This window comes from Lampris incognitus, chromosome 1 (genome assembly GCF_029633865.1).
Source record: "Lampris incognitus isolate fLamInc1 chromosome 1, fLamInc1.hap2, whole genome shotgun sequence".
Lineage (NCBI taxonomy): Eukaryota > Metazoa > Chordata > Actinopteri > Lampriformes > Lampridae > Lampris > Lampris incognitus.
In genome coordinates, this window is record NC_079211.1 from 95151126 (window position 1) to 95168523 (window position 17398).

General features: G+C 42.0%; 1 protein-coding gene across 1 annotated transcript in view; it reads left to right on the forward strand.

The window, feature by feature from the left end:
* smarcad1a (SWI/SNF-related, matrix-associated actin-dependent regulator of chromatin, subfamily a, containing DEAD/H box 1 a) overlaps positions 1–14426 on the forward strand; it is a 38803-nt gene extending 24377 nt beyond the window's left edge. The window contains exons 17-23 of the mRNA XM_056284420.1: positions 15–132; positions 306–421; positions 1316–1504; positions 1909–2027; positions 4004–4186; positions 4452–4561; positions 12763–14426. Of these exons, the coding sequence (XP_056140395.1) occupies positions 15–132; positions 306–421; positions 1316–1504; positions 1909–2027; positions 4004–4186; positions 4452–4561; positions 12763–12824 (897 nt within the window). The 3' untranslated portion in view covers positions 12825–14426. The remainder of the gene's footprint in view (positions 1–14; positions 133–305; positions 422–1315; positions 1505–1908; positions 2028–4003; positions 4187–4451; positions 4562–12762) is intronic.
* Positions 14427–17398: the final 2972 nt, after the last annotated feature.

Consider the following 17398-nt stretch of genomic DNA (forward strand, 5'->3'; position numbering starts at 1 on the left):
TTTCTCTTTTCCAGGTCCTTCAGCAGTTGCCAGCCAAAGAAGAAAAACTGGTGTTCTGCTCGATGAGTGAAAAACAGCAGGCTCTCTACCAGAACCTTTTCAAGAAACTTAAACATTCCAACAATGGAGAGAGTAAGGCTTTTACTACTGCATTGTACTTATATTTGCTATATTTATGTAATCACAATGTGTGTGTGTGTGTGTGTGTGTGTGTGTGTGTGTGTGTGTGTGTGTGTGTGTAAAATCCCTTGAACTCAGCTATCTTTATATCTCTGTCCATCTATGTATCCATCTCTCCCCTGCAGAGAAAGAGTTATGTAATGTGATGATGCAGTTAAGGAAAATGGCGAACCACCCTCTGCTTCATAGACAGTATTACACCACGGACAAACTCAAAGCCATGAGTAAACTTATGCTCAAGGTCAGTATGACTTCAGAGAGAACCAACTTTTTTTTGTTTTTCTTTTTTTTTTTTGTTTTTTTTTTTTTTTTGTCTGTAGCGTGTTTGTTATCCACTGTGGGTGAAATTCATCTCCCAATTTATGTCTCTTAGATCATTCCTCTCACTTTCCAGTAAAGCCCATCTAGAAATTCTGAACCTTGGTGAAAATTGTCTTTGATTAGGGAATAGCTAAGATACATACTTAAATTCACACATGCCCATTCACGCATAGACATGAAACATGTTTTTGCGCACACACTTAAGGATTTTTCATTTCCTTTGATAAGGGGAAATAGATAACCCCATCTGTCTTTATGCATGCTCAATAATCCAGGTAAGAAAATCACAGAAAGTTGAATCAGTTCATCTGGAAACAAAGTTTATTGAGAGAAAAACGTTTCATCATTCATCTAATGCCCCTTCCAACTCACTACACCATCTGTCCACTTGACTATCATGGGGTCTAGAGCCTTCAGTTGTTCTGCCCCCCACCTCTGGAACTCTCCTCCCACAAGACATTCACAATATTGACTCTCTTTCCACCTTCAAATCCCATCTCAAAACACACTTTTTCAAACTGGCATATTCAGTCTGATCCTGCCTATAATGGTTACACCCACATTGAGTTTTGCACAGAAGATGATTGATTTTATATCTATCTATTGTATTAACTTATCATTGTATACCCCTGCTTTGTTTGATTTTATGTCGTCTGATACAGTGCTAGTTGTTTTTAACTGTGTTTTGTAAAATGCATTACTATTATAAACCTCACCCCACCATGCCTCATCTATTCTCTTAAGGTTTCTTTGCCATTTACGTGCTTGCCTTTATGATCATTTTTATCCCCATTCCTCTTCTCTCTTTCCCCAGGAGCCTAGTCACTTTGATGCAGATGCTGCTTTAATCCAGGAGGACATGGAGTTGATGTCCGACTTTGAGCTGCATCGTCTGTGCCAGCAGTACTCCTCCATCAGCGCCTACCAGCTTGAAAACCATCTGCTGCTGGACTCTGGGAAGTTCCACCAGCTCACAGAACTGTTGGCCTCACTTAAAAACAAGGCAAGAGACTTTTTTTTTTTACATTGAGGGAAAACTTTGTACTTTATTCATGGATCCACATTTAAATTCAAAATGAGGATCATAACAATAGAACTGTTATACTACAGCACCCATAATGAATAACATAAATTGGCTCAGTATTGCAGATATTCCAGTAATCTACAAAATCAGTAATGAAAACTGAAATCTGAGTGTGTGACATTAAATTTTTGAATGTGCAGAGCTTACTCTGTTCAAAACATTTTTGCTCAGGACAGGAAGGTTGTACTCACAGCTATTTCCAAACATTACTATGCTGGACTTTCTCATCTGACTATCGGTGGACTATCTCATACCATCCTGTCTGTCTTGCTAATGTACATGTTTCCACCATTTTGTCAGCATATATAACTTTGGCTCTCCAGGGGGACAGAGTGGTGTTATTCAGTCAGTTCACCATGATGCTGGACATCGTGGAGATACTGCTGAAACACCTCAAGCATCGCTATGTCAGACTGGATGGATCCACGCCTATAGCCGACAGGTAAAAGTGGTCGGGTGTTCAGTGCAATTAAACCTAACACGAAGCGGCACAAATCACATAGGAGTCAAAAGTGACAGAAATTGAAGTCAGTTCAGTTAAACTGGTGACCAGCAGGTCGAAATTGTTTAGAATTGACATACTTTGAAATTACATTTTATATAAGGTTAGCCAAACATTTATTTCAAATTCATTAAAGTCAATCCTGAGGTTATGCATACAAACAAATGTCTGTTTTGATACTTTTCTATATTTGGTGTATTTAATAAAGTAGCTAATCCACAAATTTCCAAATCTTGCTTTTGTAAATGCCCATTTTAGTGTTACTAACTTTCCCTGACCTTTCCCAACATAGTACGACAACAAAAGCTAAAACGTTTTATTTAGCAGCCAGGAGAGTGCTGAGGCAACAGCACTGTCCATTCTTTCATTGAGAATGAGTGGTCAAACGGTGCAATTATCATCATAGGTAACAGTTAACAAAAACTGTTTTCAGGATTGTAACAATAGATCCTACACCTTTGATTATGATTCACTGTTGTTAACTGCATGAAATAGTAAGGAAACTGTTACGAATATTTCTGTTTTCTTTGTTGTAAATGGACAACTTTGAAAACGCTCATTTAGAGCTGAGCTCGAATATCGCGATATGAGACTAGATATGAAGTGGGATTCTAGTTATGTAATAATGTGATACAACTTAAAATGTTGTTGTCGTTCTTGGTCCTAAAAGGCTTCATTACAGCAAAGTGATACAATTTTCTGAACTTATTAGACTGTCTTAACTGAGTGAAATCAGCAATGAATGCCTCTACCTGGGCATCCGGGTAGCGTAGTGGGCTATTCCATTGCCTACCAACATGGGTATTGCCAGTTCGAATCCCCGTGTTACTTCTGACTTGGTCGGGCATCCCTACAAACACAAATGGCGTTGTCTGCGGGTGGGAATCCGGATGTGGGTGTGTCCTGGTCGCTGCTCTAGCGCCTCCTCTGGTTGGTCGCGGCACCTGTTCGGGGGGGGGGCGCTGGGGGAAGAGCATGATCCTCCCAGGCGCTACATCCCCCTGGTGAAACCCCTCACTGTCAGGTGAAAACAAGTGGCTGGCGACTCCACATGTATCAGAGGAGACGTGTGGTACTCTGCAACCCTCCCTGGATCAGCAGAGGGGGTGGAGCAGCGACTGGGATGGCTCGGAAAATAGGGTAATTGGCCAAGTACAATTGGGGAGAAAATCAAAAAACAAAAAATGAATGCCTCTACCTGCTTGGTCATCATATCCACATTACTAATGATCATTTCTCAATATTTTTTTGTATATAGGTATCTTATGAAAGTGCCAGTCATCATTCCCAAAACATTGTCACATTATCAATATGGAGTTATTCAGTCAAAAATATTGTGATATTTGATTTTGTCAATATTGCCTGGCCCAACCCTCAATCGACTCTGATGTTCTGTCCCTTTCTGCTTTGCTGCTCAGTGTAACTGTTTAGATAGGTTAGTTCAACCCTCAAATTGGCTGTTGGAAAAATTATGGTACATTTGTGGAGGAAAAAGGATGTGATAATTGAGATTCTTGGGATTTTAATTCATGCAATCAAAAATGTGAAAATATTTTTCCATCTAGCTCAGCAAAAGATCCAGTGTCTCAGACTGGGACCAAGCTCTATTTTTTTTTTTCTTTCTTTCTTTTTTCTGTCCATATTCAAAGTCCAGGATTTTCTTCTATTCCTTTTAAAGGACAGTAAATTGTCCAGTCCTCCTTGGTAATTTTATTCTGACTTTAGAGTAGAGGGTAGAAACACGAGCGAGAAAGCTCAGTCCAAGGCCAGTGGGAGCATGTGCATTGTCCAACTCTGTCTAGGACGTCAGGTTGATCTGCAAATTCAGAAGAGGCCTTCAACGCCTTTGTCTTCTAGCTTCCAGTTTACATTAGAATGTCACATCTATGGCTCAGGAAACTCTTTCTTTCCTACAGGATTGTGCTGATTGATGAGTTCAATACGGACTGTGACATCTTTGTGTTCATGTTGTCAACACGAGCTGGAGGCCTGGGCATCAATCTCACCTCGGCTAATGTCGTCATTCTACATGACATCGACTGTAACCCTTATAACGACAAACAGGCTGAGGACAGATGTCACCGTCTTGGCCAGACTAAGTAAGAATGGACAACACCTGCTGCATTTAACAATTCATTTATATCCACATGTAAATGACAAGTGCAGGGAGGCACATAGTAAGGTTAGATCCAAACTAAAGATTTAACTCATAAAAGCTTACAAAGAGTAAATATCTTTTGTGTAAAATCCTGTTTTAAAAAGAAAAGTGGCAAAAGAGAGTGTTGAGTGTTGTAAGGCACTGTGACTAATTACCTTTTTGTGTGTGTGTGTGTGTGTGCGCGCGCGCCTGCACATGTGTATCAGGACAGTGCAGGTGATTAAACTAATCAGTAAGGACACTATAGAGGACTCTATGTTGCGACTGGGACAGAAGAAACTCAAACTGGAGCAGGATATGACTGCCAGTGAGGGGGGTAAGGAGATGCAGAACACCATCTCATACACGAGCACACCCAAACTGTTTCATGCATAATTACGTGCTCGCAAACTGTCACTACAAATCATGTTGACTGCTGTTTTGCTGTAACCGACTGCTGTTTTGATATATCTTGACTGCTGCTTTGATATAACTGACTACTGTTTTGCTATAACTGACTGCTGTTTTGATATAACTGACTGCTGCTTTGGTATAACTGACTGCTGTTTTGCTGTATCTGACTGCTGTTTTGTTATAACTGACTGCTGTTTTGCTATATCTGACTGCTGTTTTGCTATAACTGGCTGCTGTTTTGATATAACTGACTGCTGTTTTGCTATAACTGACTGTTGTTTTGCTATATCTGACTTCTGTTTTGATATAAGTGACTGCTGTTTTGATATATCTGTGCATTTTAACTTCTGGAGTGATTCAGAATTGTTGGTTCATCTAGAATAGAGTAGGTATCATCTTTCTTGCTTAACAAGTTGCCATTAGTCTTATTCCAGCTGCTTGAGTATTAGTGCTTTTCTCAAAAGGTCTGCTGCTGGTTCCTAGTGGGATCTTATTCTAGCTGTAGCTGTTATCACCTAGTGTGTCCTTAAATATTTCTTGTTGCCCAGCTGTTTTGACTTAGTTATCCTTTTAGATTATAAATATATTCCTTGGTAGCTTGCTGTTTGCAGTTTTAATAGTTTTGTGTGAGGTTTGATAGAGCTTTACATAAGTGACCAGTTTCTGGGTAATAGGCCTAGTTTCAGTTTAGCTATTTGGCCAATTGGGTGTTAAGTGGCCAGGGTGTGGCCAGCACTCCTGGCAGACAGTTAGCAATCTGTCAGTACGTTTACATGACACTTAAAAAATCGAATTATTGTGTTAGTCCGACTAAACCCGGACTTTTAAAATGCATGTAAACATATTAGCTCGACTGAAATCGAAGTTGTAATAGTCGGACTAACACACCCAGATAATGCGATTGGAAGTCGATTTACTTCTGCTTGTATACACCTTAGTTGGACTGGAGCTGGTCGAGGCGATCTGCGCACGCGCTAACTTTCCACGCGCCAAGTTTGACCCGGAAGTCGAACAGCGTAAACAGAAGAAGAGGGGGACACAAGAAGAGGAAGCCAGTAACTGCAAACATGGCAAAAACATCGAGAGCTCATTTTTGGACGGATGAAGAGACGGAGTATATGCTTACTCAGTTGAAAGAGCTGAACATTTTATAATACATGGACGGGAGGAAGACAAGAAATGGCGACTTATTCAAAAACATAGCCGAGCAGATGGTCGAGACAGGGTTTAAAAGGACTTCCTAGTTCACTACGATGATTGTTGTGCTCTGCGTGTGTGACGTAATAGGTCAACCGGTAATGGCACAATACAAACAAGCTGAAAGAGTGCATATCGCCACCTATCGTAGCAGAGCCCACATGACTCCCTCAGTAAATCGATTTCCCTCCCGCGCATGTATACTGGGACCAAAGTCAGTAGTCAGACTAATGAACTAATCGAGCTGTAACCATAGCGCTACTAAACCGTGCATGTAAACGTACTGAGTGTTCTTTAAATCACTTCTGCTACAAGCATCAGGCAAACAAGCCGAGGGCAAACAGGTCTAGGTTGAACGAAAGCTAGAGTGAACAAAGGAAAGTGCAACTTTTTCAAGCCAAGACTGAGTCAAGCAAGGACTGCTCTCTTTAGATCTGGTCAGTCATCTGTATTTTGTGTACCTAGTATAGACTGTGTTTCCTTCGCATTCCTATCCTTCCCTCTTCCCGGGGCTGGCATAGATGTTGGGTCACTCCTAGGCGCTGTGACCCTACCAATCTCATCTATCCCACTCTCTCTACTTACGGTGAGCAAGTGGTGATGGGAGATTTCTGGAATTGCCAGTCTGCGGTGCCGAAAGCTGAGTTTACCTCAGGCTATGCATCCTTGCTCTCCCTCAACTTTCTAGCTCTAAATGAGACCTGGATCATGCCAGAAAACACTACCACATCCGCAGCTCTGTCAGATGTGTACTCTTTTTCTCACACTCCCAGAGCTGGGAGGTACGGTGGTGGTACTGGCCTGCTAATCTGCCCGAAATGGAAATACTCTGTTTCCATTCTACAATTGTCTCCGCCCTCTTTTGAATTTCATGCTGTTACTGTCTCTTATCCAGTCAAACTCACCATTGTGGTTGTGTACTGCCCACCAGGCCCCCTTGGTGAGTTTCTGGAGGAGCCTGACACACTTGTCTCGCACTTCCCTGTTGATGACTCTGCACTTATCCTTCTCGGTGACTTCAACATCCACACTAACAAGCTAGATCGTCTTTTCTCTTTCCTCTCCTTTGACCTTCACCTCTCACCCTCTCTCCTCCTACCCACAAGGCCGGCAACTAGCTGGACCTTATCTTTACTAGACACTGTCCTATTTCCAATCTCTCTGTTACTCCCCTCCAGCTCTCTGACCACTATTTCATATCCTACTCTCTCTTCCTCTCTTCTCCCTCCTCAGCCTCTCCCCCTACCCACATGGTTTCCACCCATAGACACTGCTGCTCTGTCGCCGCCCCTGATCTTTCTTCCTCTGTTGCCTCTATCCTCCCTACACCGGAATCTTTCTCTCTCCTACCCACTGACACTGCTCTCTACCCTCTCCTCTTCTCTGGACAATCTCTGTCCCCTCACCTCCAGGCCTGCACGCCCAACTCCACCTGCCCTTTGTCTGTCCGACTCACTACATACTGACAGACAGAGCCTAAGAGTGGCAAAGCGCAAATGGAGAAAAGCCAAACTCCCAGAGGACCTTCTCAACTTCCAATCTCTTCTTTCCACTTTCTCCTCCTCCCTTGCTGCTGCTAAAGCTGCCTTCTATCGCTCTAAAATCCTATCCTCTGCCTCGAATCCTAAAAAACTCTTTGAAGCCTTCTCTACACTTCTTCAACCCCCACCTCCCCCTCCTACTTCCTCCCTTCTCCCTGATGAATTCGCTAACTTATTTGACAAGAAGGTAAGTGACATCAGATCCTCCTTTTCTCACCACCCGGTTAGCGCTCCTCGCACTAGCCCGCCCTCTGCACCCTCCCTCACCTCTCCACGTCCCACTCTATGCCACCTTGCTCCTCTGACGAGGTCCTCAACCTCGTCAGAGGTCACGTCGAATTTGCTGCTACCTTGCTTTTGCCATGGGTTTCCCTTGTGGTATAAAATTGATTCTTTGGTGTGGGTTATTATGTCTCTGTCTTGGTCAGATATTGTGGTGCATGTTGAGGCAAACTCAATAGCTTTGTGTAGTAGCTCTTTAGTTGTGGATGGGTAAAACTCGCAAATATCAAAGCATATAAACGTATGTCTGCTCTTGTCATCTATGCCCCTAAACCATTCTAATACTTGGTCAGTGTTCTTCCACTGATTTAAAGGAACCCCCTTCAGAATCTTCCTATTTATATTTTCGATAATCTTTTTGCTTAGCTTACCTGTTTCAGGTTTGGTGGGGTTGATAAGCCTATATTTTGGTTTGTGGTCTTTCAGGGTAATAAAGGCTTGCTTCCGGGCTGTGACATCAATGCGGTCGTCCAATTTCAGATCCGATGCAATTTTTTTGTCCTTTAAAGTGATGTCTCTTTTGGCGGACTTCGCAGCCTTCTTGTACGATTGGTGACGTTGCTACACTATATTTACAAAAGTATTGGGACACCTGGTGATTACACCTCCAGGAGCTTTTATGACATCCCATTCTAAATCCATGGACATTAATATGGAGTTGGTTCCCCCTTTGCAGCTGTAACAGCTTCCACTCTTCTGGGAAGGCTTTCCACAAGAGTTTGGAGTGTGTCTGGGGTAATTTTTGCCCGTTCAGCCAGAAGAGCATTTGTGAGGTCAGGCAGGCACGGATGTTGGATGAGAAGACCTGGCTTGCAATCTCCATTCTAGTTCATCCCAAAGGTGTTCGATGGGGTTGAAGTCAGGGCTCTGTGCAGGCCAGTCAAGTTCTTCCACACCTGCCAACCATGCTGGAACAGAAAAGGGCTCTCCCCAAACTGTTCCCACAAAGCTGGAAGCATAGAATTGTCCAAAATGTCTTGGTATGCTGAAGCATTAAGATTTCCCTTCACTATAACTAAGGGGCCTAGCCCAACCCCTGAAAAACAACCCCATACCATTATCCCTCCTCCACCGAACTTTACAGTTAGCACAATGCAGTCAGGCAGGTAATGTTCTCCTGGCATCCGCCAAACCCAGACTCGTCCATCAGACCGCCATACGGAGAAGCGTAAATCGTCACTCCACAGAACACGTTTCCACTGCTTCAGAGTCCAGTGGCAGTGTGCTTTACACCACTCCATCTGACGCTTGGTATTGTGCTTGGTGATGTAAGGTATGCATGCAGCTGCTCGGCCATGGAAACCCATTCCATGAAGCTCCCGGCTCACAGTTTTTGTGCTGATATTAATGCCAGAGGAAGATTGGACTCAGTTATTGAGTCAACAAAGCATTGGTGACTTTTACACATTATGCGCCTCGGCACTCATTGACCCCACTGTGTGACTTTACGTGGTCTGCCACATGGCTGACTTGCTGTTGTTCCTAAATGCTTCCACTTTTCAATAATACCACTTACAGTTGACTGTGGAATATCTAGCAGGGAAGACATTTCATGAACTGACTTATTGCAAAGGTGACATCCCATGACAGTACCACGCTTGAATTCACTGAGCTCTTCGGAACGACCCATTCTTTCACAAATGTTTGTAAATGCAGACTGCATGGCTAGCTGCTTGATTTTATACACCTGTGGCAATGGGTCTGAATGAAACACCTGAATTCAATGATTAAGAGGTGTGTCCCAATACCTTTGTACATATAGTGTATGTAGAAGATGGTCATTTTGATCGGTCCCTAGCTTATAAAAAATTAGTAGTCTTGTCAGCTGCAATGAAGAGTTTATCATCCTCTTTTATCATTCGTGTGTCTTTATGGAGTTTCTTCTGGAAAGCTTTGTTTGGGTGTTTAAATTTAATGTTCTGAATGATTCTGAGCATACTCTCATCAAAGGGTTTCAGCTCTGGGATAGGCAGCGGTGATTTAGATGATTTGAATCCATAGGTTAGCTTTTCTTTTGGTGAGTTAGCTGGATTAAGAAAGAAGAATGCTCTCCATCTTACCATTCTTGTGAATTTCTGTCTTTGCAATGAGGCGTTTCAGGAAGTTCTTCTGTGTGAGCACTGGTATGTTCTTTGTTGAATATCCAAAATTCACTGGATCCGTGGTGGCTTCAAAAGTGCTCAACAGGATAAGGAGCAGAAATAGGGTTGTTTTTCCCAGAAACCATCAATGGTGTTGGTAAGAGTGCTCAACAAACGAGGAGGGGAATATTCAGATAGATGTAGGGGAAAAAATCTTTAATATATTGCAGTACAAGCCTGTTTCGTGCATCACGCACTCATCAACTGCCAAGGTGGCTAAATGACAACAAAACAAAACAAAAATCGAATAAATGCTATGTTGCCTCACGCCACGCCTCTAGTTACGGTGCACAGCAACCAATGGGAGGATAGAAAACATTTGAAAAGTAACATCAGAAACATTACAACCAATGGGGGAGGGACTTGGGCTCGTTTTGAAAAAGCAAGGACTTAAAGGGCTGGGGCACTGTTGAAAAAGCATACATTTAAAATATAACAAAATGAAATTAGATTAGATTGTTTTATTAGCCACACAACCAAAGCTGGTGGAATTTGTTTTTGGTACACAAACTCTGCAGCACAATACATACATGGACAACAACAGACACTCCACATATTATCACAAACAATACAGTTACGCAATAACAGAAATAAACATATCACGCATAACAGTTAGGTGAATGGTGGTATTTGTGCCAATGGTGTGTGAGGAGGGGACTATAGGGAGGAATTCAGAGTCCTGATAGCTAGGGGAAAAAAACTGTTTGTGAAGCGTTTAGTCTTAGTGGACAGTGACCTGTAGCACCCCCTTGAGGGAAGGAGCTGGAAGAGGTGATGAGCAGGATGTGAAGGGTTGGAGATGATCTTCTTTGCTTGCTTTACAGTCCAGTTAGTATGTAGCAATTCAACTAAGGGGAGTGGGTTACCTATGATTTTGGATGCCTTGTTGACAATCCGCTGCAGTTTTTTTAAATATCCAGTTGGGTACTTAATGTACATCATCTAATGGAGTGGGTCCGGAGCACAGCCGAAAGAGCAGACAGCCAAAACACACACACACACACATATATATATATATATATATAGTGTTTTTTTCCAAAACCATCAATGGTGTTGAGTGCTCGACTAATGAGGAGCGGAATATCATCATTGTTGATATAGATATAGATAGATGTAGGAATTTTTTTTTAAAATACAGATCAGTACAAGCTTGTTTCGTGCGTCGCGCACTCATCAGCTGCTAATGTATATATATATACATATAGATATATTACATTACAGTCAGTTAGCCGACGCTTTTATCCAAAGCAACTTACAATAAGTGCATTTAACGTAGGAAATCAGGAGAGCTACTAGTCATCAGAGGTCATAAGTGCATCTTCTCTCTAAACAAGTATCTAAGAGCAAAACCAGTGCTCAAGTAAACGCGCAAGAAAGAGATTTTTTTTTAATGAGTGAATACTATATAACTATCTATATATATAGATATATATTATACTGAACTATATTGGCATACTTAATATTTAACTTATAGGGTCCCAAGAGTCAGCAATTCTCAAAAAAGACATCCATCCATCCATTATCCAAACCGCTTGTGCTGCTTAGGGTGGAAGGGATGCTGGAGCCTATCCCAGCAGTCATTGGGCGGCAGGCGGGGAGACACCCTGGACAAGCCTCCAGTCCATCACAGTCAAAAAAGACATTCCTAATAAATATGTATTGAGTGTATAAAAGATTAGGGACACTTTCTCTTGGGGGGGCGGCCCTAACCATGTGTATTTGGGGGAAATTATGATCTTTAGTTAATTTCATGGGTTGAATCCAATTTAGTCAGTGTAAATGATGGGGTAGAGACAGGTTACAAGGTAGATTTTTAGGCTTGAAAAAATCAGGCGTTGATTTATATGGGAGTTAGAATGGACAATAAAAATGTTCAAGCGACTTTTGAAGGGTGCGTCAAAAACTGTAATAATGCTGAAGTTTTCACAAGCTTCAGTCCATATGGCTTTGGAATGATCCGCCAGCCAAAAGATGTCCACCCAATATCGGCAAGTTATCAAAAAACAACTAATTAACATAAGGAGTCAAAGGAGGCTGACATGAAATTGTGCAGAGCAACATACAGTCTATGGTCAGTACAACATTGGTTCCAAAACATCCCTAAGAGAATGCACAACTTGTCACAGCTCAACAAAAATGGGATATGGTAGCTGACAACCTCACAGATTTCCACCTTTTTCAGGACAAAACAAAAAAAGAAAAACTGCAGTTCGAATGGGCTAAGAAAGGAAAACATTGGACAGGGGTAATTGGAGAAACACTGTCTGGTCTGATGAATCCCAGTTCCTGCTGCTTCACTCTTTTTCCCCAACAGGATGTTTATGACATAAAATTGTCCAGGATTTCTTACACAAATTTTACAGTTCAGCTCAATACAGTAGCCTGTATAAGCAGTGTTGTATAGAGTGCATGATTATAATGCTGACATTCTCCACAGTTTTCAGACCCATACAAGGGTAGTAGACCTTAAGTTTAAAGGAATAATTCAAGTCATGGTTTACCTGCTAGTTAGCTATATTACCTGACACGTGGGGCTAAAAATGCCTTTGTCGGTTGATCTGAGTTCCACGGAGGCCAAAGCCCTTGGAATGATTTCCATGGTAGCCCAATGGTTAACACTGTTGTCTCACAGCAAGAAGGTCCTGGGTTCGAACTGCAGGCTGTCCCAGTCCTTTCTTTGTGAAGTTTGCATGTTCTCCCTGTGTCTGCGTAGGTTTCCTCCTGGTGCTCCAGTTTCCTCCCACCATCAAAAAGACATGCATGTTAGGGTAAATACTCCCATCTGTGTCCCTGACCAAGACAATGGAAAGAAGAACTAGAGTTGGTCCCCTGGGGCTGCAGCTGCCCACTGCTGCTATACAATAAGATGGTTTAAATGCAGAGAACAAATTTGTTGTAAGAATACAATGACAAAATAAAATGGCTTTCTTTCTTTTGTATGTAAAACACCCTTTCTCTCTTAGGTGATGAGGGGAGCATACCTGAAGATATGGCATCTCTACTAAAGGCTTCACTGGGGCTGTGAGATGGACATAGACAGCCAAAAAAGATGTGTGCGTGCTAAGCTGAAGACTGTCGAACCAATAAATGTATACATGGACAACTATTGAAAGGTATTATTGTGATTCTGAGCAGACCTCAGACTGCTAATTGAACACACACCGAATTCTGTGTCTATACTGGAAATGTATTAGAGACCACAGCATTCTATTCTCCCCAGTCTATGTGACCGAACCAGGTATTGTTTTCAGGAATTCATCTCTGAACTAATGTAGACCTGCTACAGATACTTTAATCAGTGACTGAACATAAACACTGATGTGCTCAGATTCCTGCAAAATAGCCTTCTTTCGGTTTTTCAGCCCAGGAACAAGACTTGAGATTTAGCCTCTCACAGAGGTTTGATGGTACCTTATCATTAAGATACCTACCAATCGGTCCAGTTTTTTTGTAAGTCATTCACTGACCACCTGTAAAAAACTATTCTAATGTCGGAGAGATCTGTTTCCCTGCTTTGCAGATTAGCTGAACACCACTTTTTCCCGCACACCGTAATCTAAATTTAGCGCTTAATTTGATTCAATACAAAAAGATGAAGTTAAGTAGAGATGGCAGCTTTAAAAATGAACAACTTAAAGGGATAGTTTCGAATTTTTGAAGCCTATTATTTTCTGCTCGCCTCTGATGTTGTTCATTACATAACTATTATCTTCATTATTAACATTCACTATAATTATTTTTATAATTATATTGAATTGAATTAATACACTTTCGAATTTCTGAAACATCCCTTTCAATGTATTAAGTGAATGTCCCAAGTTATGACATCTGCGATGGATTAGCATACAGAAGTAGATGGGGTCTAGATGTCCTAAAAATGATTTATACAGGACTAATCTGCCGCATTACTGCCACTCCAAGTATGACCTTAATTGTTAACTTTCATAATTCAAATGTTGACAAACCCCGTGTTATTTTAGTAATCGCATTAAGATCAAAATTTTGGTTAAGATGTGAAGATGGTGAATACAGTCCTTGACACTGCACTGTTGGTGAGATCAAGTCTTTAGGTAAGGGCCTATTCAAGGTAAACTTTTTTATAATTTGTGGCTACATGTTCCTTTTATGAATATCGTTCTATGGGAGGTTGGAGTACACTGTCCTTCATGACAGTTACACTTAACATGCCTACTCTTATATTGGCTGTTTTTGAGAAAGGCAGGAGAGAGAGGGGATGACATGCAGCGAAGGGCCTGGGCCGGATTCGAACCCAGGCAGCTGTGGCAAGGACTCAACTTTATGTGGTACGCACTTTACCAGATGAGCCACCAGAGCACCCCCCCCCCAAGCTGCATTTCGATGAAAATAGTTGGGAAACTTCACCAAGTTATGGTTAACAATACATTTCATATCAAATTAGCTCCAAGCACCATCACTGATGTCCGTTTACAAGTTTCCCATATAATATGGTCAGTGGTATTCTTGTTCATTACCATTGAAATGTGTTACATCTGTGTTGTTCCATCCACTGAAATGAGTTGAAACCAATCCTGTTCGCGGGACACTTGAATAATGAGCAGCTGCTCTTTTAATGTACTGTATAAGTGGCTAATGTGTTGTAACTGTAAAACTGTGTTGTTGTTAAAGCTTTCAACAAGTTATTTGTATCTTTTTATATGTTCATGTTTCAACTGAAAAATAAAAATTAGAAAATTTTGTTTGGTCATCAGTCTTGAGTAATTTTAGTCCACATCTGTCCTCCATATCTGTATGCTTCAACCAGACTTCCACCTCAGCAACTGGAAGCAGTTGTGCCAAAATACTCTGGGATTAGGGCTCTGCATCGCTGTCAGAAAGAATGGTGGTTATACTGGATAAATGGATAGCCGTACAAGGGGGTGGACAAAATAACAGTCTGCAGTACATGTAACTGACAGCATAGTTTTTTTCTTTTTCCAAAAAAATACACAATGAATATTAATGGACTGAATATCCACAAAAATAATGTTTGACATAACTTTATTTCTTCTAAGGTTTGCAATGCCCTCTACAAAGTAAAGGCTTATCCTATCCTGACTTCACACCGGGCTTGCAGTTCATTCTTCCTGTAAGAAGATTGCCAGTGCCCTTGTGAGTAACTAGACCAGACCTGCAGCAATACCTATTTAGGAGAACGCTTCTGGACTATGGAGCCCATGCCATAATTACTGTAGAAACGGGATATTTTGCTGAAAGAGTAAGACCTCATTTCCTTTTATATCTTACTACATATAACACTCAAAATTTCTGAACTTTCGTGTTTGCTGGGCTCCCACTCAGTCTTACTTGAAGTGTGAAAGCAACGTCACTTTTTTTTGTTTTGTTTTTTTGCTTGAAACCCGTGGAGATTCACTGTTCTACCCTGGCATCACTCAATGGAAATGGCAGGAGAGTATCAGCAGCAACCTAGTTGGCATTGGTCAGTCAGGACTGCCGCTATATTACTTTATAAACACCAACACCCTCCCTTGTCTCCCAGATCCTACTGCTGGTTAGTGGTCAGGCCATAGACGCTACTACAGTTTTTTTTTATCCCCAATTGGACTTAGCCAATTACCCTATTTTCTGAGCCGTCCCGGTCGCTGCACCACCCCCTCTGCCGATCCGGGGAGGGCTGCAGACTGCCACGTGCCTCCTCCGATACATGTGGCGTTGCCAGCTGCTTTTCACCTGACAGTGAGGAGTTTCACCCGGAGGACGATTCCCCCAAGTTCCCCCTCCCCCTCTGAACAGGTGCCCCGACCGACTAGAGGAGGCGCTAGTGCAGCGACCAAGACACATACCCACATCCAGCTTCCCACCCGCAGACATGGCCAATTGTGTCTGTAGGGACACCCGACCAAGCCGGAGGTAACACAGGGATTCGAACGGGCGTATAGAGCGCTACTGCAGAGTCGACACCCACGTTGGACCGCGGCTCCTGCGAGGGCCCTGCCACCAACCTCAGTGTTCAATGTGTTTATCAAATGTTTACTCCGATTACTCAAAATGCAGACCCACTTTGACAGCTGATACCTTACTGGCCCATTCAACTGCACTATGAAGAGGCAGGAGAGCTCCAGTCATTTGGAATGTAACATGATTCATAAATGCTGTGGTCAACAATGTAAAAACCATGTCCATGTCTGCTCCGCTCACATTGCTACCCATCAGTGTTCATTCTGAGGCTTCTATGAGACAAGCCTCAAGAACCCTCTGACCAAATCACACAATCGTCCTAAAAAAAATCCCCCCCATTAATCTTAAGTCCTCAATCAAGGAAGTTAAGTATAATTTACAAGACTGGCACCCGATACTTGGATACCTCTTGAGGCCTCTTCATTTGTGATTCAGCCAACTGCTTAACAGGGGGTCTACGATACTACCCCATGCACACACACTGTGCTGCTAACTCTCAAACAAGCCCCGCAGCTGAGGCGAGGATGAACAGGACGTCACTCAATGGTCGAAAATTTCTTTATTTTTAACCAACAGGTTACGAACCTTGAAAAAGAAAACACACAAAATACAAACATACATCATTCAAGTACCCTCAACTCAAAGCTAACACACAATATAGCTCACTCACTCTTGCAATCACTCACCAGTCCGTCCTCGTCCAGTCATACTAAAGAGTCCCCGCTCTGAAGCTGTATTAACTTTCTTGACGTCACCCCCAGAACGTAAATCAGCCAATCACAGCAGCTCCCTAACTGAGACCCCGGATGCACGCATTTCTCGCCAATAGAATTTCGCAATAAAAGTCCTTAACAAGCACACAGAAATCATACAATCGGAACTGGAATAAATCGCATTATTATTATCAATACTCAGATTCACTTATGTAACTAACAATTCAAACAATGTTACAATTTAACTACATGTAAACGAAATAACTTTCACAAGTTTGTACTTAAACTAAACAAAAATCTCTGACTCAACACCAACGGACGTCACCAGCAATCTTCACCACTGCCGTATTTTTTTTAAGTAAAAATAAGCCACTCTGTTGCCAATTTTAAAAAAAAATGTTTTAGCTACACCCCACTCCTGGTACCAAAATTATGTAGCCCGTGGAATTAGATACCACACAGGACACAATTACTTCCGGGGTTCTTGTAGCTTTAATTTTATTGTTTGAACCTTCGAATGCAGATCGTTTTACTGAGTGCATACATTCCTGTGTCTTTCGAGCAAACAGCTCATAAATGTTCACAGATGTGGCAAGTTTAACAGAAAAGATTTTAAAAGGAAAATAAATACAACATACAACATACGGTGCAAAATACGGCAGTGGACTATGTATGTTAAACAGGGTTTAACAAAGACATGTGGAACTTCCTGAAGATCGCGCAACTTCTCACTCTGTCAGTTACCTTTAAACAGAATTAAAATGCATATAAAACCTTTACATCCCAAATACAATGGCATGGTGTGGCTTTATTCACGCCAACATTACCTTGTCATGCCTGCAATGGCGAACAGTGGTCGACGGCTCGCGCCCAAAATCACCGAACATCAACTCCAGTAGCGTCTAAATCAAACCATCTTGTCAAATTACCGACATACAATATTGTTTGG